Raw genomic sequence first — 26205 nt, forward strand, 5'->3', positions numbered from 1 at the left:
TCACATTATATAAATTTAAATTATGCTGAATATTATACATTATGCCAAAGGAATTAGCAGGTATGGTCATAAAAGCCAATTTACCTCAATACTTATTCCACTTTAATAGGTTTTTTTTACCTGGAAGGAAAGTTTTGAGGCATTTCATTGTCAATTCAAGAAAAGGGCATTTGTTCACATTGGCTATCCAAACAAAATAATCAGTTCTCAGTATTTTCTATGCTGTCAGACACAGCCTATTTCAATGTATATTGTTGTGGATTTACTTACTTGATGAAGTAGGCATTGCTTATACACCCAGTGAAATTGGCATATTGAGTATTGATGGGAGAGCCACCAAAGTAGAATTTCTTGGCACTTGCAGGCGTTTGCTCTGTTCTGTGTCGAACTGGATTCTTTTTGCTATGCTTTTTGTCGTCTACTATCAGCTCATATCTGCAAAGAGAAATCGTCCTTTTCACAAACTCATTTTGAAAGAGTTTATTCAGAGTTATTACACAGTGTATGTTACATGCCAATGTTCCCATGATGCTGAGCTCAATGTCAGAGTCTTTAAATAGCAATATTTCTTTTCAAGCTATGCAATGAACAGACAGTGTGATAGCACAGAGTCCAGTGGTCAAAAGCTAGTGAGATCTTGGAGAAACTCCTGCTGTTCAGAAAGCTACAGCACACTATGGCTAAAACTAAGAAAACTAACTGATCACTAGTGACAAGATGGAACCACTTTATGGGAAAGTGAGATACCATACGCATATTATATCATTTTGAGAGAAATCAAATCTCATTCTGCAGCATGTAAACTAATTGCAACAGAAGCGAAGGAAGATTTCACCTCACTAATGCAGACTGTTTGTATTTGAAACATCAGATTCAGGCTTGGAAAGATGAGATGTTTACTGGTAAAGGTCAATAAGGGTACATCTATACAGCAGCCTTATTTAGGAATAACATCCATTATTCCAAAATAACTATGTGAGCATCTACACCAGTGGTCCCCAACGCGGTGCCCGCGGGTGCCATGGCGCCCGCCAGGGCATTTGTGTGCACCCACCGACAACCTGGGCCAGCCCCGCCCCCGGCGCGCGGCACACTGGAGGCGCCGGCCCCCTAGAGGCGCCGGCCCCAGGCGCGCGACATGCACCGATGCCTGGTGCGCGGCGCTCGGGTGGCCCCAGCCCTGGGGCACATGCGGGCGCGCGGCACCGGTGCCGGCCCCAGGCGTGCAGCTCGGGCGGCGGCGCCGGGTGCAAGGGCATCCCCGCCCCTGGCGTGCCCCAGGATGCGTGGCCCCGCCCCTGGGCACCCGGCACATGAGTGGCCCTACCCCTGGGCGCCCGGGAGCCTCTAAAGGTTGGGGACCACTGATCTACACTACTATCCCATTATTTATTTGAAAATAATGGGTGGCTAATTTTGGAATTTGTAAACCTCATTCCATGAGGAATGACACCTCTTCCGAAAGAGCTATTTTGGAATAGCAGTAGCGTGGATGCTCCACTGCTGCTATTTCAAAATAGCTTTTCCCCAGGCCATTCAAAGTAATTACTCCCCAGTGCTCCCTGAGTCTCTAAATCAAGGAAGCACATTCACATTAGGAGAGCCTGCCTCAGACTAATTTCCAGGCTTCCCTCTAGTGTAGATGTGCTATTTTGAAATAAGCTATTTCAGAGTATTTTTTCTGAAATAGCTTATTCCAAAATAATTGTGCAGTGTAGACACACATAATGTTGATTTTATCCCCTCCCCCCCACAAACTGACTGAAGATGTTTCTATCTATAATAATTTGAATTTAGAGTTAGGCAACGTAAGAGGAGTGCTGCTTCAGAACTTATTAGAGTTTGGTTTTAGGCTTTTTACTTTATACATTTTGACATATGGGTTGTGTCTAGACTACAGGGTTTTTTTGAAAAATGTGGCAGTTTTTCGAAAAAACTTCCCCTGCATCTAGATGTCGCCAAATTCTTTTGAAATTAAATTGAAAGAACGTGGCAGTTTTTTCGACCGCGGTAAACCTCATTTTATGAGGAAGAACGCCTTTTTTCGAAAGTGCTCTTTTGAAAAAAGGTGTTTTTTAATGCAAACTGTGTTTTTTCCAAAGAGAGAATCCAGATTGCTTGGGTGCCCTCTTTCGAAAAAGCATCTTGCTTTTTTTGAAAGTACTGGTTGTAGTCTAGACGCTTCTTTTTTTGAAAGAGGCTTTTTTGAAAGCCTCTTTCGAAAGAGGCTTGCAGTCTAGATGGAGCCATGGTGTTGACACAATTTGTGTTTCAGCAGTTATAAAACTTTAATTTTTTGAATCTCAGTGTTGACTATTATTACATAACTCTTTTTGAGCCCACCATAGTCTGATCTTCCATAATTTTCCACAAGTGTGAACATTCAGGTTGATAAAAATAAAATATTGTCAATCCTAGATATTGGTCAATATAAAAAATGAATACTGACTGGATCAATCAGATCTAGGTTCTGATCTGATGTGACAAAGCAGGTCAATATGCTCATTGCTGTATGTCAGCCTTCATCATGACTACTCTTTCAGGGCTAAAGTTTCAAAATGTGACCTGTAAGCACATGCAATTTTGAGAAGAATTTTTCTTAAATGACACAAATTACAGACATGAAAACCGCCATTTCTGCAGAGAAGCTGGGTAAGTCAGGACATACGTACATAAGAGAGCTACATATCATGTACTACATGTGGTCGAATCAGAGATGTTGAACAGCTTTACCTTTCTGGAGAGACAGAGGTAATAATAAAATGGGTTTTGCCATCATTGTAGCGTTTCTCTTTTGACTGAATTTCAGTTCCCTTAGCATTTAAAACCACAGCACCATCATTTATAGAGACAGATAACATATCTGGCTGAAACACAAAGAATAGTTTGTTTCAGGAGCAGGTATAATACAGTATAATACAGAAAGCATTAAAAGTCATGTGAGCTTTCCTGCAATATTTATTTTCCTTTTTGCTTGTCAGATATGTATATTATTTCCACATCCCCTGGGTTTTAAGTATGTGCAGAGCAGAGCAGGTGATAAGTGAGATTTCTTTTTATATTAGCATCACCCTTTGAACCACAATGTTCTGGGGCAGGGATGGGCAAATACCAGTCAGGAGGATGGAGCCAGTCCACCAGGATTAGCCTCTGGCAGGCTTTCACGCTGTTATAATTTCCCATGCCTCCACAGGTATGGGGGGAATCGCAGCTCCTGTTGGCCATGGATCACTGTTCCTGGCTAATGGCAGCTGCGATCACCCAGGCCTGTAGAGTCACGGGTTCCAGGGATTAACCCTGGTGAACTGCCACTGTTTTATTGCCCACTCCTGCTCTGAGTATGGCACCTGATTATTTCCCACTGATGTGTGGCACAGGCTCTATCATTTCAGCAATTTATGGTGTTTGCATTCAATTTGTGATACTGGATTTCTCTTTTACTGTATTATAGAATATATGATATTCATACTAGTCACTGTGGTCAGCCCAGCATATTTATGTTCTTTTTCCCCCCAATCAGATTGCAAATATGAACTTGACATAAACCTGTTTCTTAATTCATAATTGTCTATAGATATAAATCATTATGAGCATCAGAAATTTGGGACAGTAGCCCCAAACAACAGGAATAATTAAACAGGCATCCACATTTGGTTTTAAGGCTCATGCAGTCTGATCTTGGGAGAAGCTAAATATCTGAATTCCTGCTGGAGAAGAGGATACTTGCCAAGGCATCTCACAAGCTCAGGGTCTTAATTCTTTGGGTCAAAAGCAGAGGTGATGGGTAAGAAGGTGTGTGTTAGCCTGGTGCATTGTAATGGAGTCTCTCTCAGAACTATTTATGCTCACTTACCAACCTGTAAGTGAGTTTAAGCACCATGCTTCTTCCATTGCACACTGCAAAGAGGGAGCAGTTAGAGCAGCCTAAAGCTGCTGCTCATGGCTGCAAGGGGCCATTTCAGCACTGCTCCTTCTCACCACACAGGCATCCTATGGTAGGGATAGGATAGGGGAATGTATACCAACTGGGGACAAAGTCAGCTTTTTGGCAGATTTGTGTCACTAGAGGAGGAGTCAGACTGTAGCTCCACCAACTTAAATTCAAGGAGTTCTTTGCTTTCTGTTCCCTTGCATGTGTTTTTCCCTGGGAAAGGAATATTGCCGTTATTATTATTTACACTGTGGTAGGATCTTGATGCTCAAATCAAGATTGCAGCCCTTTTGTACTAGATGCTGTGTTGAGACATGACCTGCATTAGTACTGTACACACTATGTGGAGTATAAATACACGTACAGCAGTTATATATATTGGGCCAAATCCTGTAGTCTTTTAGTTAGGCAAAAAAATCTCATTGAAATCAATGAGATTTTGCCCAAATAAAGATTGAGCATTGCAGGATTTAGTCCATAGGCTGTAGAATATGAAAATTAGCCTGACAACATGTATTTCTAAACTGTGGTTTACTTTTTGGTTTTTAAGAAACGAAGCAGGAAATGATCATGAAATTCTTGTACAGTGTAGGTACCTAAACAAACAAATCAACAAACACATACTCACTCCTTCTGTATGATAGAATAGCAACCCATTGGGCTGCAAAGTCCGGAAGTTGAAGCCACCTTCAAATTCAGGAAAGAATGCTATTTTTTGGCTGGATGAAATATAGCTCTCTCCATTGAAATACGCCCTGCGGGATATCTGCATGCAAAGTCAACAAAGTCACACATGTGCTAGAGGAAATACTTTTAACAATGATAAAACGTTGTCATAGAGGCCTCCCTTTCTCTTCAAACGCTGCTGGGACAATTTTCATATGAACGTTTCAGACTTGTCCCCTGGGTTTAAACTGATGCAAACGGAGTGGTGTGTTGTGAAAACATTAAGAATGTAAGAAAATAAGAGCAGCCATTCTGGATCAGACAAATGGTCCATCTCGCCTAGTATCCTATCTTCTAATGGAAACTAGGTGATTCAGAGGGAATGAACAGAATAGGCAAGCACCGAGTGAGCCAGCCCCTGTCACCCACTCCCAGATTCTGGCATTGAGAGGCTAGGGACACTTAATCTAGATGGTCAGAAGTGCAACCCCAAGTTCTAATAGCCATTGAAGTCCTATTTTCTATGAATTTATGTGATTTTTTTTTTCTGAACCCTGTTACAGTTTTGGCCTTTACAACATCCTCTGGAAACAAGTTCCACAGATGGACCATGAATTATAGAATCATAGAACACTAGAACTAGAAGGGACCTTGAGAGGTCATCGAGTCCAGTCCCCTGCCCTCATGGCAGGGCCACGCACCATCTAGATCATGTCTGATAGATATCTCTCTCACTTGCTCTTAAATAGCTCCAGAGATGGAGATTCCACAACCTCCGTAGGCAATTTATTCCAGTGCCTAATCACCCTGACATGAAGCTTTTCCTAATGTCCAACCTAAACCTCGCTTGCTGCAGTTTAAGCCCCTTGCTTTTTGTCCTATCATCAGAGGCCAAGGAGAACAATTTTTCTCTCTCCTCCTTGTGACACCCTTTTATATACTTGAAAAATTGTTTGAAGTAGTATTTTTTTTGCCGCTTGTTAATGTAATTGGTGACCCTTAGTTTGTGGTTAGAATGAATAAATAACCTTCCTTATTCACATTTTCTATGCCATTCATTATTTTACAGACCTCTATCATGTTGCTTCTTATTCATCTCTTTTCCAAGCTGAAAAGGCCCAGTCTTTCTAGCTTCTCATCATACAGAAGCTGTTCCATAACTGTGTCATTTTTGTTGCCCTCCTCTGTAACTTTTCCAAGTCTAATATACCTTTTATGAGGTGGGGCAATAAGAACTGCATGAAGTATTCCAGGTTTGAGTGTACCATGGATTTATATTCATGGGTGGGCAATATTTTTTGACTGGGTGTCACTTCAGAAATTTTTGAAGTGGCCTCAGGCCATCTTGGAAGGGGCGTGGCTTCAGGTGGAAGGGGTAGGGCCAGGACACTTCCGTGCTTCCCCACTCACAGACCCTGATTGGCCTGGGGGTGGGGGAGCATGCAAAGTCTTTGCCCCCCACCCCGAGAGAACCGCCAGCTGTTCTGAACAGTTGGGCAGCTCCCTCTAGGTTTCCCCGTGCCTCTGGCAGTGGGAGGACACTTTGCATGCTCCCTCTGTTGCCCCCAGGTCAATCAGAGGCTGGGGAGGGGGAACACATGAAGTCTCTCCCTGCCCTCACCCCGCAAGGGAGCGCTGCGCTTAGAGTGTCTAGACTACAATCGGTACTTTTGAAAAAGCAAGCTGCTTTTTCAAAAGAGAGCACCCAGGCAGTCTGGACGCTCTCTTTTGAAAAAGCACAGTTTGCATTCAAGAGTACTTTTGAAAAAATGCGCTATTCCTCGTAAAACAAAGTTTTCTGCAGTCAAAAAAACTGCTGCTTTCTTTCGATTTACTTTCAAAAGAATGCGGCAGCAGTCTAGATGCAGGGGAAGTTTTTTCGAAAAAAACCCTGTAGTCTAGAACACCCAGAGCTATAGGTTCCCCTGCATAGTATAATATCTACCTTAATTCTGTAATGAGTTCAACAAACACAGATTTCTGCTCCTGCATGAAACCCTGCTGATTTCAATGGGGCTCCGTGTGGGTGCAGATGTCTACTTGCAAGATCAAGTCCATGTAAATTATCTAGATTTACCAGATTTTTATTGTATTGAACAGAATGCTATAAGATAGAGGGCTGTTTGTACCAATGCCATCCCATTAAGTTCAATGGGGTTGTAATTGTATTGGTGAAAGCCAGGAGAGAATTGACCCACAGATTCCAAGGACATTTTTTTCTTGGGTCCCTGAGTTGTTTTCTGGCCAGAAAACAAGTATGCCCTTTGATTTTTCTTCTTGAACAGGATCATCCTAGAATTATTTGTTTATCTGTCAACTGAGGTGAAATGGTACTATGGAAATTAGCATTCCATTGTTGTTGTTTTTTCACATTTACCTCCTGTATTCCTCTTCTATCAAACACTCTTTTTGTAAGAATATTCTCCTTACTTCATGAAACAAAAATGGAGTAAAGAAGGACTATCTTCCCTTAGAATACAGCACATTATGAGTTGCAAACTGAATCCTAATGGCACAACTTTGGAAATAGCAGAGAAAACATGACTATTTTGTACTGCAATTCAGCATCAATGAGTTAAACATAGTCCCTGGGTTGAAGAATTTTCCTTCTCATTATTTGAAATTAATATAGTTGATGGTCATATGCAGCGGCAAGAGTTTTTCATGACCCCTTGCGTGATGCTATACTTACAAGTGACTCTTCTGGACACCCATAACTGATTCCTAGGGTTCCTGGTTCCTCTAACAAGTTGAAATCCTTCTTTTGGAATTGGAAACCCTTCATGCAGCCCTTAAAGCCAGTATTTACGGAGAGGTGTGGGCTAACACTGCTGAAAAAAACAATTTCAAATATGTTGCAATTAGCTAATCCTATTCCTCACAAATGTACTTTCCCCCTTTAGTACAAGGCATTCAGAAAGCTTATCACAAACCTCTTGCCCTGTAGATCCCGATCCCAATCCCAACTCTATCTGTAGTCAATATCTACCCATGTAGCTACATCAACATTTCTAAATGTGCAGGAGGGAAATTGATGACTATGCTGAAAAAATCATGTAGAGAAATCCTAGTAAAATTAAATTAGTAACTGAAATTAAAGGATGTTACATGATTTCTATTTTTAATAAAGAAAAAAATAGGGGTTTTGATTTTTACCTTTTGAACAAATCTATGAAATTTATGTTTCAGTTTTCTTCTATGAACTGCCTCTGTAGGCAATTCCATTCTCTTCTCAGGAAATAGGACTCAACTGGCAAAACAAATAATACTAAATGGGATATCGGATTTGGGACCAGTTTCTGATTATACATACACCCAGGAGTCTTTGACTGAATGGTTTCAGGATACTAAAGGAGAGCAGAACATGGCTTTCAGTGATCCTTTTATTGTCAGGTTTGAGATAGCTGGCACAGTAATCTATACAGATTACTAGAAGATTTACCCAGCACCGCTTGGGTCCTTAAATCAAATAAGTTTTGTTTTTCTTCATGTAAATCATTGTTCTGGAGTGGGGCCAAGGGTGAAGGGTTTAATATACAGGGTGCCCTGGAGAGAGAGGACAATCACAGCTCTCTCCCACCAGAGCAGTTTCAGGCAGTTGAGAAGTGCCTGTCCATGGCCACCGAAGCTGCAGCAGGCATAGCTGTAGGAGGGATACATGTACTCTTACTGGGGGACAGACACCCAGACAAACAGACACACAGACAATCTTTGAACTATATAGTAGATAGCTGTCCCTTTCTCCACCCTTACCCCTTACTGGCCCAGTAGGGTTATAGCTGTCCCAATCCCCATCTCTGGCCCCTGGCTGCCCCCCTATGGTTTTTCTTCAGTAGAACTGTCCCTCCTGCCAGATTCCTCCCTTTCCATTTTATGAGAAACAATCAAATTCCAGGCACAACCTTACCTATCTTTAAGCTCTGATAAGAGGAAGCTGCATAATCAAATTTGGTGATCCTAGATCTTACTATTCACGAGCAGTTCTTGAACAAATGGACTTACAGACAGATGGACAGACAGATGCACATTTCTAAAATATATAGTAAGATTCTCTCTCGCACGTATATTTTTTTGGTTGTGCTCATCATAATAGTATTTGAGCATCTAACATCAGTGAATGTAAAACATTAGAGCCTACAAGTCCACTCAGTCCTACTTCTTGTTCAGCCAATTACCAAGGCAAACAAGTTGGTTTACGATAATGGGAGATAATGCTGTCTACTTCTCATTTACAATGATACCTGAAGGTGAGAACAGCCATTCTCATGCCTCTGTTATAGTGGCAGTTGCAACATATTTACATGCCAGATATGCTAAATATTTGTTTGCCCCTTCATGCTTCAGCTTTGAGATTGCAAGTTTATCTTTTGTTTGTCTTTTTACAGTGAAAATATTTATAATACAAATAATAATATAAAGTAATCATTGAGCGCTTTGTATTCTGTATTGAGTAGTTTTAAAGTTGTTACTTTTCAGTTTTGCTTGATGTCCCTTTGTTCTTATATTATGAGAAAAAGTAAACAGATATGTTCAGTACACCTTCTCCATACCATTCATTATTTTATATTACACACACTAACACTACATTAAAAGAACATTATTAAGTTTGCAAAGTCAAACACTTAAAAGGAAGGATATGGCAGAGTTAATGTTGCCTGTGTAACTTTAATTCAGCCATCTTTTCTGTATGCATTATGAGAAAATCTTTAATTATTATTTTCCCACAGGATTCCCCCATATTGCCCAGTATGGACGGTGCCAGCTATGTACATTTTCATTTTCTCCTCATTGTTCACTGTGTGGCATCAGTCATTTATTACACACTATTCACACCCCGATTAAGGATGAAAATATTCACTAATTTTGGGCACCAAATGTGAGATGACAAGAACCTAATATTTCAGAGTGTTTAAGCCTATGTATAACCTCATTTATTCAGTGCAAAGATCCCACTGATTTCAGTTACAGCTATGAGTGTTCTGCACTTCTGCAAGTCAAGAATTCAGGGTCTCAAATCAGGATCTCAACTTAAAAATGAGGAACACAAATTCAATGACTACTGGTGGTAAGTTTGGTATAAGTGGCTCGTCCTGCTTCACAAGGCAGTTTTGTGGCAGAGGGATAGAATCCAAGTTTCCAAAGCAGCATTCAACTGCCTTAACCATGAGACACTCCTTTCTTTTCCATTAGTCCCCTGCCTCACTCACTGCACACCTTCTGATTTCCGCAACAAATTGAGTAGTGTCCTACAGTCTCCTTTGTAACACAGACCTGATTAATCCTGTTCACTGAAGGAGGCAATGGTCCTATCATTATAGGAAAACGGCTGAACTATTTTGGATGCAAAAAAGAATTCCAGCACGGAAAATTTTCACCCCACATAACTACAATCTGGAAACTGTATAAGCAACAGAAAACATATATTACAAAGGGAAGTGCAATAATGTAGTAGCAGCTCTGCCACCATTTCCACTATGCTGCGTCCTGCTTTATTCATATAAAAAGACCTTCCGGCTGAAGCTGAAATAGGAGCAGAGAGTGTTCATGATCTTATTCCTTCTCATTTTAGGAAGAAGGACCTGTACTGCTAATGGAACTATGCTTAGCTTTTGACCAATGGTTTGGGGGGGAAAGAAAAGGCACCCTGTGCTCTTCCCTCACACCTTTGCACATATAACAGCTACATTTGGGCCTTCAGATAAACAGAAACTGATTTTAACTCAGGTTTATAGTGGGGAAAAAACCTTTATGTGAAAATATGATTGACAGTGAGATATGTCGTCTGTATTCATAAACTAAAGGCATTTTGCTCAAAGTAGAACACTCATTGAAAGGAAGGGGGATTCGCTTTTCTTATGTACCTATATGTACATACATTAGTTTTCGTATACTCTGTAAACATTACTTTTTGTCCCAATTGTATTGCTCTCTCTTTTATCCTCTGTTGAGACTCTTTTGGGCCACATGACTCATTTCAGCCAGCAGCAGAGCTACAGCCATCTTGGATCAAAGTACGAATGTCAAATACTTCATACTTAGAGCTATAAGCAAATTAAAATGGAACCCCAGGAGCTGTTTTCCATGAAGAAGCTAAGGTGGTAAAACACACCTTCTTGCAAACTATTGTGCAACAATCAGATAAATACTGATGGAACTGTCAACAAACCTGGACTTCAAGATCTCGGAAGGAGCTCCTCCTATGTAGATATCAGTGAATGGAATTGCTTTCTTTTCATTTTCCACACTTTTTATATGTTGTCTGGCTACCACCAAGATCATCTTTTTAGAATTGTGATATATGACAGAAATCTGAAAGGAGAAATTAACAGTTAAACTCCAAACATCCAAAAGTACTGTCTTGTAGAAATTATCATACTGGCTTTGTCAATCTGGCATTTTTAATAAAAAGGAGTCTGTAATTATTAGTTTATTGTATTTTTAAAATGTAATAATTATTCTAATTAGTCAAAAAGAGGATGGTGAATCAGTGGAGCACTGACCACAATGGCTAGTTGTGAGCTCATTTCAATATAATGATTTCTCTACTGACCGAATCTCAGTCCCTCTTTCATTTGTTGTAAAAATAAGTATGGACCAAATTCTGGTGTAAGTGGAGCACTACCATTGTTTTATTAGACAATTTGGATATATGCCTTTAAATCTGCTTTTACTGTTGAAACTTAGGGTTTAGTTCTGCTGACACTTACACAAGTTAAATAGCACTGTAACTCTACTGATATCTGTAATCAGACTCCTAAATGGCACCACATAAGTGAGAGAAGAATCTTGCCTTATAGTTCAATTTTGTTAATGTCATGGTTACAGTTATGATGGCTTGAAGCAAAATCTCTGGCACCACAATTCCGCTTCAGACTGTCAGTTTTTGAGTTGCTGAAATCCGTAAATAAGTGTCTATAATCCCAACCTCAATATTGAATTTAATCAATATTAAAAGTAAATCCTTTTGTGTTGAAATGGGAGTTCAGCACTATGTAATGCACTAGCTGCTAAAAGTGATTGGGTTAAAGCAGTGACACACATATTTGTAGTTATAGAGAACCTTATGAAGTCTTTCCTCTGGATATATAGTTTTATTTTTAATTTTAATATTTTTAATATTAGCATCTTGTTTTCTTCCCAGAGTTCCTTGCCACTTGATAGCAAAACTGACACATTTAGTAGTGTATAAAATCTGATCCATCATCTTTTGGTTCTTTAATTATAAGGGAAGCAAGCTAGCATTATGCTTCATTATTCTTGGTCCAGCTAGCTAAATAAAATACTTTCACATCTGTTCACCTCATGGAATTTGGCATCATTTATCTGGGCCTTCTTCATTGAATCCTCAAGAAGCACGGGGCCAGAGCTGAAGCCAAAGTCATAGCGCAGGCTGAGGAATCCATTCTGCATCACTAGACTGAAGAACATACTCTGTACAAAACAAACAGCATTAAAGGGAAAGTATACAGGCATCACTTTAATACAAGCAACATAGAGATGAATATATTATATGACTAGAGATGGTTGAACTATTCATTATGAACAATTTATAAACTGAAAATGGACTTTTACCTATTTGCAAAATTATCACATTTTTCCTGAATTTATTTTTGTTAATAAATTGTTAGATAAATAGTATTGGATTTGGATTTTTGGAAAAATACTTTTTTGAAACTGATATTTATTCAGTATTCTGATTTAGGTTTTCAGGCTATGTCATTGGTCACCTACCCCACATGCTACAGATTCTATTCTTGGGCTGGATAACCAAAATTTTATTGTGATGAGGTGGGCGAGGTAATATCTTTTACTGGACCAACTTCACTTGGTGAAAGAAACGAGCTTTCCAGCGTACACAGAGTAAACTTGAAATCTTGTTTCTCTCACCAAGACAGAAGTTTATCTAGTAAAAAATATTATCTTACCCACCTTTTCTCTCTAATGTCCAGGAACCCACAAAGTGACACCAACACTGGATATGAAACTTTATAAGCAGAGCAACACTCAGAGAAATCATTAAGTAGTGAATTTTTCAGGGGAAAAAATGGGATGCATTTATGTAAGAGAGAAACATCAGGAAACAGAAGGACTAGGAAATCAAGTTATCTTTGAATTCAAGTTATGTGGAATAGAAGTAGTTTGATAAACCATATATAAATGTCAGGGAGCATGCTAGATCAATTTATATCATCTGGGGATCTGGCCAGATGTTTATTTTTATATTTTTCTAACATTAAGATGACTAAACCTCAGAAAACACCACAAAAAGTATAGGCCAAATTTTTAAACACAATACAAATAATTAGTTTTTTGCATATTTATGAACTGTTCATATAGAACATAACAGTGGGAGCTGGTCTGGTACAATCCAACCAAATATGTACATCAACAGGACTGGTCTTCAACAGCCTATGTTCTATATGACTATAGTTTCCATCATGAGAACAAAGCACATAATTACAAAGCGTATATAATTCAGATCCAATTTTGGGAATTTCTGCTCAGAGGAAACCAATTACTGATCCACTATAGAACAGTCGTTCAAATCCCTCACAACGTGTGCAGAAGGGAACTTTCACTTTCACAATGTAATATACATCATCAACATTTGGGGTATTTCATTGAAACTGTTCAGAAGAAGCACAAAAGAACAAGTGATAGTGTAAGAACAAATTTTTACACTCACTCCATTAACCATCAGGAAAATAATCCCATTGTCTGTTGGTGTTCGAACTTCTATGTCAAAACGAGTCACCTGGCTGAACCTTCCCCTTCTCTCAATGTTCCTCACCAAAGCATAGCCAGAGCCATCAAAGAAATAGCTCACAGCTCGGCTCTGAGTGAAGGCCAGCTTATTCCTAGCAAGGAAAAGAACACAAAAACACACAAGAATCAGAGACCATCTCAGATCACACTTAATATTTATGACCCTGCACTATAGATCTAGGGAGAAGTTAACATTTGAGTGTAAAAGTTTACAACACTTTCTTTCTTGGAACATTAATTGTGATTTTTATTTATCCCTGAGAGGGACAAAAACTTTAGCCTCAGACCATTTTTACTGCTGTACGAGAAATTCCCTGAAAAATTATTTAGGGCTTTGATATTTTATCATAAGGCCATATGTTGATTTTGTGTTACAGGATCATAAATTTGTAGGTGTGGAAGGGATGCTGAGAAGCCATCATATTCAGATCCCTGCACTGATGCAGGACCAAGTAAACTGACTATCCCTGAAAAATGTCTGTGTAACCTCCTCTTAAAAATTTCCAGTAACGGGGATTCCACCACCTCACTTGGAAGCCTAGCCCGGAACTTAACTACGCTTTTAGTTAGGAAGTTTTTCCTAGTATCTGACTTGAAACTCCCTTGCTGCAGATTAAGCCAATTAGTACTTGTTCTGCCTTCAATGGACCCTGAATAATAATTGATCACTGTCCTGTTTATAATAACCCTTATCATATTTGAAAGGTGTTCTTGTGTCACCCCCTCAAGATTACTCATGCCCAGTGTTTATTTATATTTGTATGTTAGGAAGTGGAAAGTTTTGAGGCTCATTCTTGAATTGATATTAAGGGCCACAAGCCTTCTTGATTATAGCCAGAGGTTTACTTTTTAAGGGTTATTGGGTCCTCAGTTATGCAATAGATTTACTTTCCCTACATTGATATAGAGATGTGGTTTTCCACTCACAGTACCTGCTCCCTGTAAGAGAGATTTGGGGGGGAAATCCTATATTCTAATTGCGCTCTCCAGCTGTATTAACACCTGCATTTATTTCCAACAATACCAGAATTTCAATCTGATCTTAGAAATATATATCAAAATGTAACACAAAACTGTACTTTCTGACTACTCCAGGAAGAAGTCTCCCATAGATATTCATGGTAAATGAGCTCTTCAGTCTCCCTTTATTTTAAGTGACACATGTCTCATTCTCTCTCCAAATGGCTTAAAAACCACCCTTCATCAGAAGAATTTTTACCAAATAGTTCAGGAGCATATGACAAAAATGGTTCCATTTCAGAAGAGTGAATAAGTCAATTTGGGAAAATTTGTGGTAATGGAGAGTAACAAAGAAAATCAACAATTGTAGCACAGATGAAACCAGTTGGTCTGAACCACAGTTTAAAGTTAATATTATTCTGAGATTCTTCTCTAAAAGGAAGCAAATGAAGTAGTACAAAAGCATGTGCGTTCAGCCTTTCAGTTCTGCAAACACTGCAGGGTAAAAGAAAACTTCATTGTAACAGTAGAATTTTCCTCTACCTGGCACAAGGTGGCGAAGCGGTGGTGTTCATATTGTAGATGTGCTTGAAATTGTATAAACTGATTATATCATCGTTTAGAGTGACCAGTTCCAAGCAGCCAATGAAGCCAGGCAAATTTAAACTGGGAGGGAGCTGTGTGAAGAAGGAAACAAGGGCAAAAGGATAAAGTTAGCACATGTTTTTTGTTCGGGGATGTCAAATTCATTTGTTCCTGAGATCAGTTTAATTTCTGAAGGTTAGTATTAAGCTGTCTACACACTACAGACCTTACAGTGACACTGCTGCTGCTGTGCTTCTCTGAGGTCTCCTGTGTAGTTGCCCTATGATGGCAGGAGAGAGCTCTCCTGCTGACAACCCCAACTCATGGCGGCAGCTAAATTGATGGGGGACACTCTCCCACCAACATAACACAGTCCACACTGGTGCTTTTGTAGATGAAATTTACATTGGTCGGTGTGTGTTTTTTCACATCCCTGAGTCACAAAAGTTTTAGTGGTAGTGTAGACAAAAGTGGGTGAAGTAATATATTTTATTGGGCCAACTTCTGTTGATGAGAGAGACAAGCTCTCAAGCTCACATAGGGCTCTTCTTCAGGCCTGGGAAACATATCCAGAGTGTCACAGCTAAATACAAGTTGGAACAGATTGTTTATCATAAATAGTTAACATATTTCAAGGGACCTTTCAGGGTAAAGTGGCCTACTAACATTAAAATTAAGGTGGCCTCTTGAAGTTAGTGACCTAGAAACGGGAGTGTTGTGTCTGTGCATGGGGATAGACAGTTATGCCGTGGTCTACAAAGGAGTAATGAATGACTGTTGAAAAGAACAAAAGCTTAGATAGGACAACTACAGGTGAGAATTTTCATCATAGTTTTTAAATAAAACAGGCAAAAAGACATTAAAAACAAAAGAACAGTGAAACTGGGTAGAACCAAAGGTCCATCTAGCCCAGTATCCTGTCTCCTGACACTGGCCACTGTGAGGTGCCCCAGAGGGAATGAACAGAAGAGGTAATCATCCAGTGATCCATCCCCTGTTACTCATTCCCAGCTTCTGACAAACAGAGGCTAGGGACACCATTCCTGCCCATCCTGGCCAGTAGACATTGGTGGACCTATCTTCCATGAATTAATCTAGTTCTTTTTCGAACCCTGTTATAGTCTTGGCCTTCACAACATACTATGGCAAAGAGTTCCACAGGTTGACCATGTGTTATGCATTGTGCTTTTGTTTGTTTTAAACCTACTGCCCGTTAATTTTATTTGGTGACCCCTAGTTCTTTAGATATGAAAAGGAGTAAATAGCACTTCCTTGTTTACTTTCTCTACAGCAGTCATGATTTCATAAATCTCAATCATATCCCTCTTAGTTGTTTCTTTTCAAGATGAAAAGTTAGATTTTAGGGTAATTGGGATGATTTTATGACTAATCCCTAATCTGCTTTAGCCAGATTACACAATTTATTATCCAAAGACATGAAGAACAACTCCGTGCATCTTGAAAGGTTGTTTTTTTAGACCAACAAGAGGTTGGTTAAAAAAATTACTTCACCCAGTTTTCTCTCCGACATCCAAAGAAAAAACATTTTCATGAAACTCTAAATGGAAATATCCCCCAGTATTTTGTGTTAATTTTATTTACATCCCTTTGTTCCCTACGGGCCATTTCATACCACAGCAAAAGGAAAAAAAGAGCACAGAAATTGTAGGAGATTCTCTCATACTCATGAAACTCATGTTTGCCAGTAGCTAAAGTTCAGCAGAGATTATTTTAAATAACTCAACAATGATTACTGCAAATTGAATCTAAATTGCCTTGTTAGTGAAAAGAGAAAAAAATCAAGTGATATAAAACCAAAATGAAAATAAAGTTAACAGAATTAATGAAGCAGTCTTCCAATACTAAAAAAACAATCTGCACTGTAGAACAGGGATAGGAGCAGTAAATGTTTCATCAGCACATTATCTGCCTGTTACAGGCTTAATTAATTGGCGTATCAGTTGACTTTTTCCAGTCATATCAGATCTTCATTAGGATTTAGTAATTCTTCTAAGCCATCTTTGGTACACAGACTTACATCCCGGAATAGATATTCACTGATGAAAGCCTTTAAGAGTCATTGATATTTAGAAAATGATCTTCCAACCAATTTTCACAGAGGTAGCAAACAATTTATAATTAATATTAGGAACAAATGAATATCTATACCTTAAATTTTGCAGGCTATCTACACTCCAGTAAACTGAGGCCACTATCACATTTCAAATAGGACATCAGACAGCTACCCAGTGTTGATAGAGTATGGCAGAAATCATTCTTTGTTCAGCAGGGCTACTAGGTGTCCATCTAGAACAATAACTATGCAATTTTTCTAATTACATATCAGAAACTTTTACTGTAGCTAAGATGAACTTTTACTGATCAGCTTCCTGTGCTGGACATGCTGTGTACAAGGCAACACTGGTGAGTGCTGCAGATTGCACGGAACTTGTTGAAGAATCATAATGTGGTAAGGGACTTAAGGTCGTTTCCAGTATCCATACCTTTGCATTAATGACAAGTTTGTAAAGCAAGTCCCAGTAACACAGCTTTGATTTATTTAAGTTTGAATATATACAAAGAGTTATTTGATCTACCTTAAAGTTTGGAGGAACTCCACCAACATAGAAAACGGTATTTTTGGGCTCCAAATCCAAAAGGGAGTCAGCACCAAGGACCTCTCCTTTTTTGATGAATTTTTCTTCAGCAGTGCTGCTTGGGCTTGGTACAGTTAGAAATATTTTTCCATGCTTTCCCATCCTGTTGAAGGAATTTGGAGAGAAAGAGGGCTTCATAACCATCTTTACTTGATGGTTAGAGATAAGAAACAGGAAAAGAGAATTAAAAAAACCCGTTTTTTTTATTGTTTAACATAAGTATTTTCTCCACCATAGAAGTGTCACTCATCTGGTGTTCTGTCTGGAACCAAAGTGAGAAACTATAGAGATTGGACTGGACTCCCCTTCCACTTACAACTTGAACCTGCCCCCTACGAGTAAATAGGAAATTCTACTGACTCCAATGGAAGCAGGATCAGATTCTTAGACTTGTGCCAATGAATAGCTCCATAGAAGTTGCACTGGTGCAAAAATAGTCCAAAAGAGATTCAGACCCAATTGCTTTTTCTGGAGTTCTTGAGACAAATATTTAGATCAGGTCAGGATCAGGAAGAAATGGAGAAAATATGTTAATTCCAAAAGAGACATTTCTGTTTTCTTGTCTTTTTCATCTTTCCCCAGACTGCTTTTTTGTCCAACCAAAGAAAGTCTTTTTAAAGTCACTGTTAGCCTGAGGTGGACATTCTCCCTTTTCTTTTACAACTGATTTAAAAACTCTTCTCTGTCTTTACTGTATTTAGAACATCAAATGGAACAGATGCCATATAGAAGTGAAAATAATCAGGAAAGGGTTCTTCACTTACGATACTGTAGTTTTCAAGGGACTCATATTCCTATGGAATTCTGAATAAGATTGGCTGGATTAGCTACCTCATCCCATAAGGTAGTGCTAGATACTATTGGCTACTGATGACTGACTTGTTCATTTCTGAAATTCTCAAACCAAACTGATCTCAGAAGAAATAGAGCAGCTCCATATAAACATTTTACCTCTCAACTTTGACGATACTGAAGTAAGCAGGCCAAGAGCTGATGGGCTTGGAGTCTAATGGTATCTCCACATCTCGACCGCCGAGATTATAAATATACACCAGGTTATCATTCTTGATTGCAAGACCCATATAATCTTTTGCCTGAAACATCAATGGGTTGGGATGTTAGGGCTACTTGATTTATCCTTGATCTAAAGAAACTAATAAATGTTAGATAGGTATAGAAAGAAATATTTATGTACAACTAATAAACTGAAGTGCACATTGTTTCAGTAGATGGGAATGCAGAGGACAAAACTGTCCCAAAAAGAATGGCTTCAAATTCATTTTGGATGAAGTTTTACTTCCAGGTCAAATATTTCTAGGATATTTTCTGAATGAAATCTATAACGTGTTATTGTATGTGCCTACTGTTTACTAGGCACTATCAGTATAGGAAGTGGCCACGAGGCTTGTCCAAGGACATGGATATAATGCACCATAATCAGATCTTCTCTCAGAGAGGAATTTCATAGTCTATATGCACAGTACATAGAAATTCCTTTAAAAATAAATGATTAAAGAGAAAAGCCCTTGACATCACTATTAACTGGTCCAGATTGCACATGATTTGTAAGATGCGTCTTTTTTTTGTTTTTCTTTAACAGTAATAGTTTAACTATTGCTTCATAACACCTTTCGATAATGAGAGTGAAGCCCTTTCTAAGTGTCCAAAAGTAGATAGGTGGAGGGTATTCAGTGGCAGCAGCACATGCCACAGGCAAAGAAACACTCTTATCTCTAAGACCTTTGAACTGGAAGACTTGAAATCTACACTGTCAGCAGTGCTGTGCTGATTACATGTGACCCTCAAAAGCCCGGCAGACAACAGCAGTAATTGCTTCTAAACAGTTCAATACCAGTTGAGCATGGATGGCAAGCGTAGTTTACAGCAGCCAGTCTCTGTATCTCAGTGCACCAGGCAATGTAATTTGCTACTTGGGTAGAATACTTTATTGGAGCGAGGGAAAATGGCAAGGATGGGATAGCTTGGAAAAACTAATTCACTGCATGCATGACCAGCATCAGTCATATATTTCTGTTGAAATCCTGATAGTAGAAAATAGAGAAATGTTGCTGAAAAGTGCACATACTCATTTTCATATCTGTCTTTTTTTACCAGAAGAAAATTAATGATATTATTCTCTTACATTTTTGTTTCCAAGATACAGAACAAATCTGTCTGAAGATGCTGCCAGCTGTGGGTGGTCTTTTGGAAGTTTCATATACAAGCTCATGGAGGTAAAAGCCTTCAAATCATCTAGGCTGGTCTTTGGATTGACTTCTACAGCTGATTGGCCTTCAAACTTCATAGAGACTTGAATCTGAAGAGGTAAACATACTAAGTTAGATACATTGTGTTTTGAGACACCGCTGTGGGGAAATTGGCAAATATACTCCCGCAACAGCTTTCTTGACTAATAAGAAGAATGGAATTGGCATTGATTGTACATTCATAATAACCCAAATCAAAGTAACACACTGTGAAAAGATAAAGGGAAACATACGGATGAAACGCTATGAGTTACTTTTTTACTTTCAGTGAAGCCCCTATTCAAAAATGCATATAATTATCTTTAACTGGGCTTCAGTGGGACTTAAGTACATGCTTCTGAACCTTGTTAATTCAGGGATGGCCAACTTTTGCATGTTTTTAAAAATTCTTTCCCAATAATTTATTTCCTTGCTTTGGAAATATACTGAATTCTCCTCTCACTTTCACTGGTTTAATTGGGGAGCAACCCCACTGAAATTAATGGAGTTATACGGTATAAATGAGAGGCTAAACAGGCCAAGAGCATTCATTTCAAGATACCTTTAAACATATTTAAATCAATGTTTCTACATTTTGAAGAAAATTTGAAGAAAGTGTGTTTTAAAATGAATATATATTTAAGAAACAATCAAATATTATAGTCCCCATTGAGTTTTGGTTTTTGGACCAAATGTGGATAGCTCAGTGTAGATGGTCAGTGTTACAAGGTATACCAAGCCTTTGTGGTTTCCTGATGAATGTCCTACTGGTCCATCTGCAGATCTAGAATAAGTGACGTCTCACACTCAAGAAGGGTGCAGGCATCATTCTGTGTTATCAGCTCTCCTTGCTGAGAGGAGGGTCTCACATTCCCCGATTACAGTAGGTTACACTCACTTTGAGTGCCCATTGTATTCCGATGAATTACTATAATTTTTTCAGCTCCCTGCACCCTTTCAGGCATTCAGTTAGACTCTGTGGTCTACTGTAGCTTGGCCTAGTGGCCAGGTCACACAGTTCAAACCCCTTTCTGGGGTACAACAAACTCAAATAGAAGTTCTTTGCCCTTCAGGACCAATCATAAAGCAAATGGTTTCTTCTCCTTCTGAGGTTTAATTCTTTCTCCAGAATTAAATCAGCAGGGTTCCTCCTGCACATGTTGCCTTGGCTAGAAAAGGAACCTGGCCTGGTTCCTTTGACTGTGACTTGGGTATAGTCTCTCCTCTTTCCACTAGCTTCCTCAGACATTGTTTTGCTAAACAGCAGCTCCATTTATGTCAGCCTGCTATGCCTTCATTTGCTTTTGCTGGTGCTCAGCCCTTCTAGCTGCTGCAGGACCAGATTTCAATGGTTCCCCAAATGTCTGGTCCTGCGCCAATGGCTGGTCTAATACTCACTGCACTTTTCCTCTTAGGAAAAGAGTCTAAAAATGAGGAATACAGAAACTTTCAAAAAAGGTTTTTTTTTTTTTTTTTTTTTAAAGAACTGTATTTAGACTGCGGTTTCACTTTAGAAATACCCTTTTTCGAAAGACCGCTGCGATGTGATTATGCAAATTAAGTCCCCATTTCATTTGCACTTTTGATTTGCCTAACTTACATCCCTCTTTTGACAGAGGGACGTAGATTAGACATACCCTTGGGCTATATCTAAGCTACACTGTCGGCAGAGAGATGTCGGCAGAGAGATGTAGATTAAGCACTTCGAAAGCGCAAATGAAGTGGGGATTTAAATATCCCATGCTTTATTTGCATAATCCCGTCATGGCGCTGTTTCAATGAAGTGCCATTTCGAAACTGAAACTGCGGTGAAACAAGGAGTACAGGATCAGTCGAAAAATCACCCCGCTGTCAGCAGAACCATGGCTATACCGTTGTTTCAGTTTCAAAATGGTGCTTGATTGAAAGACCGCCATGACAGGATTGTGCAAATGAAGCTCGGGATATTTAAATCTCCACTTTATTTTCACTTTCAAAGTGCCTAATCTACATCCCTCTGCTGACAGAGGAGCATAGTTTAGACACACCCTTAGAGAACTGTTTCCTGGGGCAGGGTGAACAGAGCAGTGATAAATCAGGTAGGAGGTCACAAAGATCTGGTATACCACATCACAGTCAGAATATTCCAACCCTGTATATATGTATTCATATACTGACTTCTCAGAGATCTTTCAAATACAACTGACTATATAATTTTCATTATCATTGTTGTTATAAGGTGTTTGCCAGCAAAATCTGCACACTTTTGCAGTTTCAATTAATGTCATCCTGGTATTAGTATAATACAGATTTTCTTATGGGAAAAAGAAGTTTTTAAGTGAAAACAAATATTGTGAACTCACAATGGTTGTCATTGAAATGATCACAGTTGCTGTTGCTTGTAATTAATTTTGGCAATTAAATAATAAACTAATAATAAATGCTATTTTTGCTTTAAAGGACTCTGCTACTGTGATCACCATTATTGTATTGTCTAATTAACATTATCACCATATTTATGATATTCTGCCATGAATGCTATATTAATTATTTGCCTGTAGCAACTTTAAGGATTTTAATTGCTACCACCGTACTGTGCTCACAAAGTTGTTAGGTAGAGATAACATAACATCAAGGTTCAGACCTGGAATCTAGCCCAGAGAAATGGAGTTAGTAAGATGCATTTGATCATTATCAGTAGTAACTGAATGTCTCAGCCAAGTGTTTTACCTTGCTTGCTACACTCCTAGTCTGAGCAATTAGCTCCCTGATCCGTTGAATGCTGGCAGAAATATTGTTTGCTGGCAACTTTTGGTCTACTGTACGCAATTTATCCAGGAGCTGAGGGATGACCTCTGTCAGATTCTTCACTGCAATTAGAAAAGAAACTAAGAACCCAGTTCCCCTATGTATAATCCCATGTTTGTATCAGTGGAATTCAATGTGCAATCCCTTCTCACATTCTAGCATTTGTTTGTGTCATCCACCTGTTGCTTCTTCTCTTAAGCAAAGATTCTGATCCATGTGGGTGTGCCTCTGCAACTGGATAGAGCCCTACTCATTTCATCAGGGCTCTTTGTAGTGGCAGGGTCTATCTGTACATGCGACAACATGCAGGGTCAGTGCTGAGCAGTATAAGATTTTTTTTGGTGCATCTAGGTGCTACTTCAGTATGAACACTAGCATCTTTGTACTCAAGTAACACCTTCTTTCAGAAGGCCCCACAGTGCTTTACAAACCTCAGTGAATTTAACCTCACAAGACACCTATGAGTTAGTTAAGTATTTCTCCCCATTTTCCAAGTAGGGAAATGGACACACAGAGTGAGTACGATCCTGATACTCAAAAGTATTGAGGCACCTATCTTCCACTGATTTTAATAGAGTTAGACACCTAAATACCTTTGAGAATCTGGGCCTAAGTGATTTGTCGAGAGCCCGATAGGAAGTCTGAGAAGACACTCCTGGCTAGAGTCAGTCAAAGGCTCTAATGGCAACCAACACAGAAGCAACTTCAGTAGATATAGTCTGACGCCAATGATGTCATGAGACTGCTTTCTGCTGTTTTACTTTGCACAGTTCCTTAAACTGCAGTTTCTTTTATTTCCCTTCTCTCCCTGACCTCCTAATCTCTTCACCTCAGCTTCTCTCCATCTGACCTCCCTCTTTCCATTTCTCTATGCCTTTTCCCTCTCCCTTTCCATGGTCCCTCTCCATTTCTTCTTTTGTCTTTCAGTTTAGCTGATCCCTTCCTTTGCCAGCAGCCTGTTACACGCCCCCTCCTGCCCCCCAAATAATGGAACTAATGTGATGATGCAATCCATCCCGTTGACCACTCTTCATGTACATTATATTTTTCCCCTATCCTTTGTCTTACTTGTTTATTTATACTGTAATCTCTTCAGGGAAGGGACTGTCCTATCGATGTCTGTTGTGCCACCATCACTGTTGCCACTACCATCATCACCACCATAATAATAATTGGTAACACATATTTACAAGTGGTACATTTTTCAAAAGGGCCTAAGTTCCATTTTCAAAAATGATTTAGGTTTGTAAGAGCCTAAAACCTGTTGACTTTCAGTTAGTTTAAATTTTTCGAGCAGGTGTTATCCAGTAGTTAAAGCTGACAGTTACATCATATGCTGTGAGGTGACAGGGAAAGCAACTCATGCCATATTTAATGGTGACATTTACATTTACAGTACTAGCTTTTGCAATGACTATCTTTTATAGTAACACCAAGTAGCGCTGGGCCTCAATGCCATGTTTCATTATACCTGCATCACCAGCTGAGTCCACAGCTCTGTCATAAGCAACTGCATCATGCTCAAAGTTCTGAAGGTTCTCGGACCAGTTCTTCAGATTCTTAGCCATTGGGGTAGTAGTCTGGGTTACTGCCATAGTAGCATCTACAGCTTCTTGAGTAAAGAGTTTAGACTGATCCAAACGTTGTCTAATATCACCTGTAATATGGAATCATAGAACTGGAAGGGACCTTGAGATGTTATCAGGGTCAGACCCTTTCACTCGTGGCAGGACCAAGCACCCTCTATATCACTCCAGACAGGTGTTTGTCTAATCTGCTCTTAAAACTTTCAATAATGAATATTCGCCAGCCTCCCTGGCAATTTATTCCAGTGTTTAACTACCCTGACAGTTAGGATGTTTTTTCTAATGTCCAACCTATACCTCCCTTGCTGCAGTTTAAACCCATTGCTTCTTGTCCTATCCACAGACATTAAAGAATAATTATCTTCCTCCTGCTTGTAACAACTTTTTATTTATTTGAAAACTGTTATCATGTCCCCTCTCAGTCTTTTCTTTTCTAGAATAAACAAGCCCAATTCTTTTAGTCTTCCCTCAGAGGTCATGTTTTTTTAGACCTTTAACAATTTTTGTTGTTGTTGTTTGGATTTTTTCCAGTTTGTCCACCTCTTTCCTGAAATGTGGCAACCAAAACTGGACACAATGCTCCAGATGACACGTAATCAGTGCCAGGTGGAGTGGAAGAAGTACTTCTCATTTCCTACTTACAACACTCCTATTAATACATCCCAGAATAATGTTTGCTTTTTTTGCAACAGCGCCACACTGTTGGCTCACACTTAGCTTGTGTTCCTCTATGCCCCTTTCCTAGGCTACTTCCCATTTTGTATGTCTGCAACTGGTTGTTTCTTCCTAAGTGGAATACTTTGCATTTTTCCTTATTGAATTTCATCCTATTGGCTTCTGACCATTATTCTGGTTTGTCCAGATCATTTGGAATTGTCATCTTATCTTCCAAAGCACTTGCAACCCTTCTAGTTTATTGTAAACTGCAAACTTTATAAGCATTCTCTCTATGCTATTTAAATAATTGATGAAGATACTGAAAAGAACTGGACCAAGAACTTATTGCTGCAGACCCCCACTCATTATGCCCTTTCAGCATGACTGTGAACCATTGATGATTACTCTGTGGGATCCAACCAGCTATACATAACCTAATAGTAGCTCCATCTGTGTTGTGTTTCCCGAGTTTGTTAATGAGGAGGCCATGCAAGACTATATCAAGAACCTTACTAAAATTTAGATATACAACATCTACTACTTCTCCTCATCCACAAGGCTTGTTATCCTGTGAAAGAAAGCTATTGGGTTGGTCTGACATGATTTGTTCTTGACAAACCCATGCTAACTGTTTCGTATCACCTTATTACCTAGATGTTTCCAAATGTATTCCTTAATTATTTGCTGTATTATCTTTCCTGGTACAGAAGTTAAGATGACTGGTCTGTACTTCCCTGGATTGTCCTTATTTTCTTTTCAATAGATGGGCACTATTTTTGCATTTTTCCAGGCTTCTGGAATCTTTCCCATCTTCCATGACTTTTCAAAGATGATAGCTAATGGAGTACATATCTCCTCGGTCAACTCCATGAGTATTCTAGGATGCATTTCATCAGGCTCTGGCGTTTTGAAAACATTTAACTTGTCTAAGTAATTTTTAACTTGTTTTTTCCTATTTTAGCTTCTGATCCTACTCCATTTTCACTGGCATTAATTATGTTAGGCATCCAAATGCTACCTACCCTCTTGATCAAAATTGAAACAAAGTAGTCATTAAGCACCTCTGCCATTTCCACAATATCTGTTATTGTTTTTCCCTCTGAACTGAGTAATGGCTCCACACTGTCTTTGGTCTTCCTCGTGCTTCTAATGTATTCGTAGAATGTTTTCTTCTTACCTTATATGCCACTAGCTAATTTTATCTTGTTTTGTTTCTAATTTTGTGCCTACATTCTTGATAATGTGTTTATATTCTTCCTTTGTAATCTGATGGAGTTTCTACTTTTTATAGTACTTTTCTTTGACTTTTAGATCATTGAAAATCTTCTGGTTAAGCCAGTGTCATCTCTTGCCATCATTCCTAT

The 26205-nt window shown here is 39.1% G+C and overlaps 1 protein-coding gene across 1 annotated transcript in view; it reads right to left on the bottom strand.

The window, feature by feature from the left end:
* The window catches only part of LAMA4 (laminin subunit alpha 4), a 138910-nt gene that overhangs the window by 20079 nt on the left and 92626 nt on the right, over positions 1 to 26205 (bottom strand). The window contains exons 17-29 of the mRNA XM_006123223.4: positions 24070 to 24255; positions 22521 to 22660; positions 19709 to 19882; positions 18517 to 18659; positions 17506 to 17668; positions 14867 to 15000; positions 13284 to 13455; positions 11897 to 12028; positions 10764 to 10906; positions 7290 to 7428; positions 4560 to 4697; positions 2734 to 2867; positions 271 to 435 (exon numbers count right to left, since the gene is read on the bottom strand). Of these exons, the coding sequence (XP_006123285.2) occupies positions 271 to 435; positions 2734 to 2867; positions 4560 to 4697; positions 7290 to 7428; positions 10764 to 10906; positions 11897 to 12028; positions 13284 to 13455; positions 14867 to 15000; positions 17506 to 17668; positions 18517 to 18659; positions 19709 to 19882; positions 22521 to 22660; positions 24070 to 24255 (1963 nt within the window). The remainder of the gene's footprint in view (positions 1 to 270; positions 436 to 2733; positions 2868 to 4559; positions 4698 to 7289; positions 7429 to 10763; positions 10907 to 11896; positions 12029 to 13283; positions 13456 to 14866; positions 15001 to 17505; positions 17669 to 18516; positions 18660 to 19708; positions 19883 to 22520; positions 22661 to 24069; positions 24256 to 26205) is intronic.

This window comes from Pelodiscus sinensis, chromosome 3 (assembly GCF_049634645.1).
Source record: "Pelodiscus sinensis isolate JC-2024 chromosome 3, ASM4963464v1, whole genome shotgun sequence".
Classification (NCBI taxonomy): Eukaryota; Metazoa; Chordata; order Testudines; family Trionychidae; genus Pelodiscus; species Pelodiscus sinensis.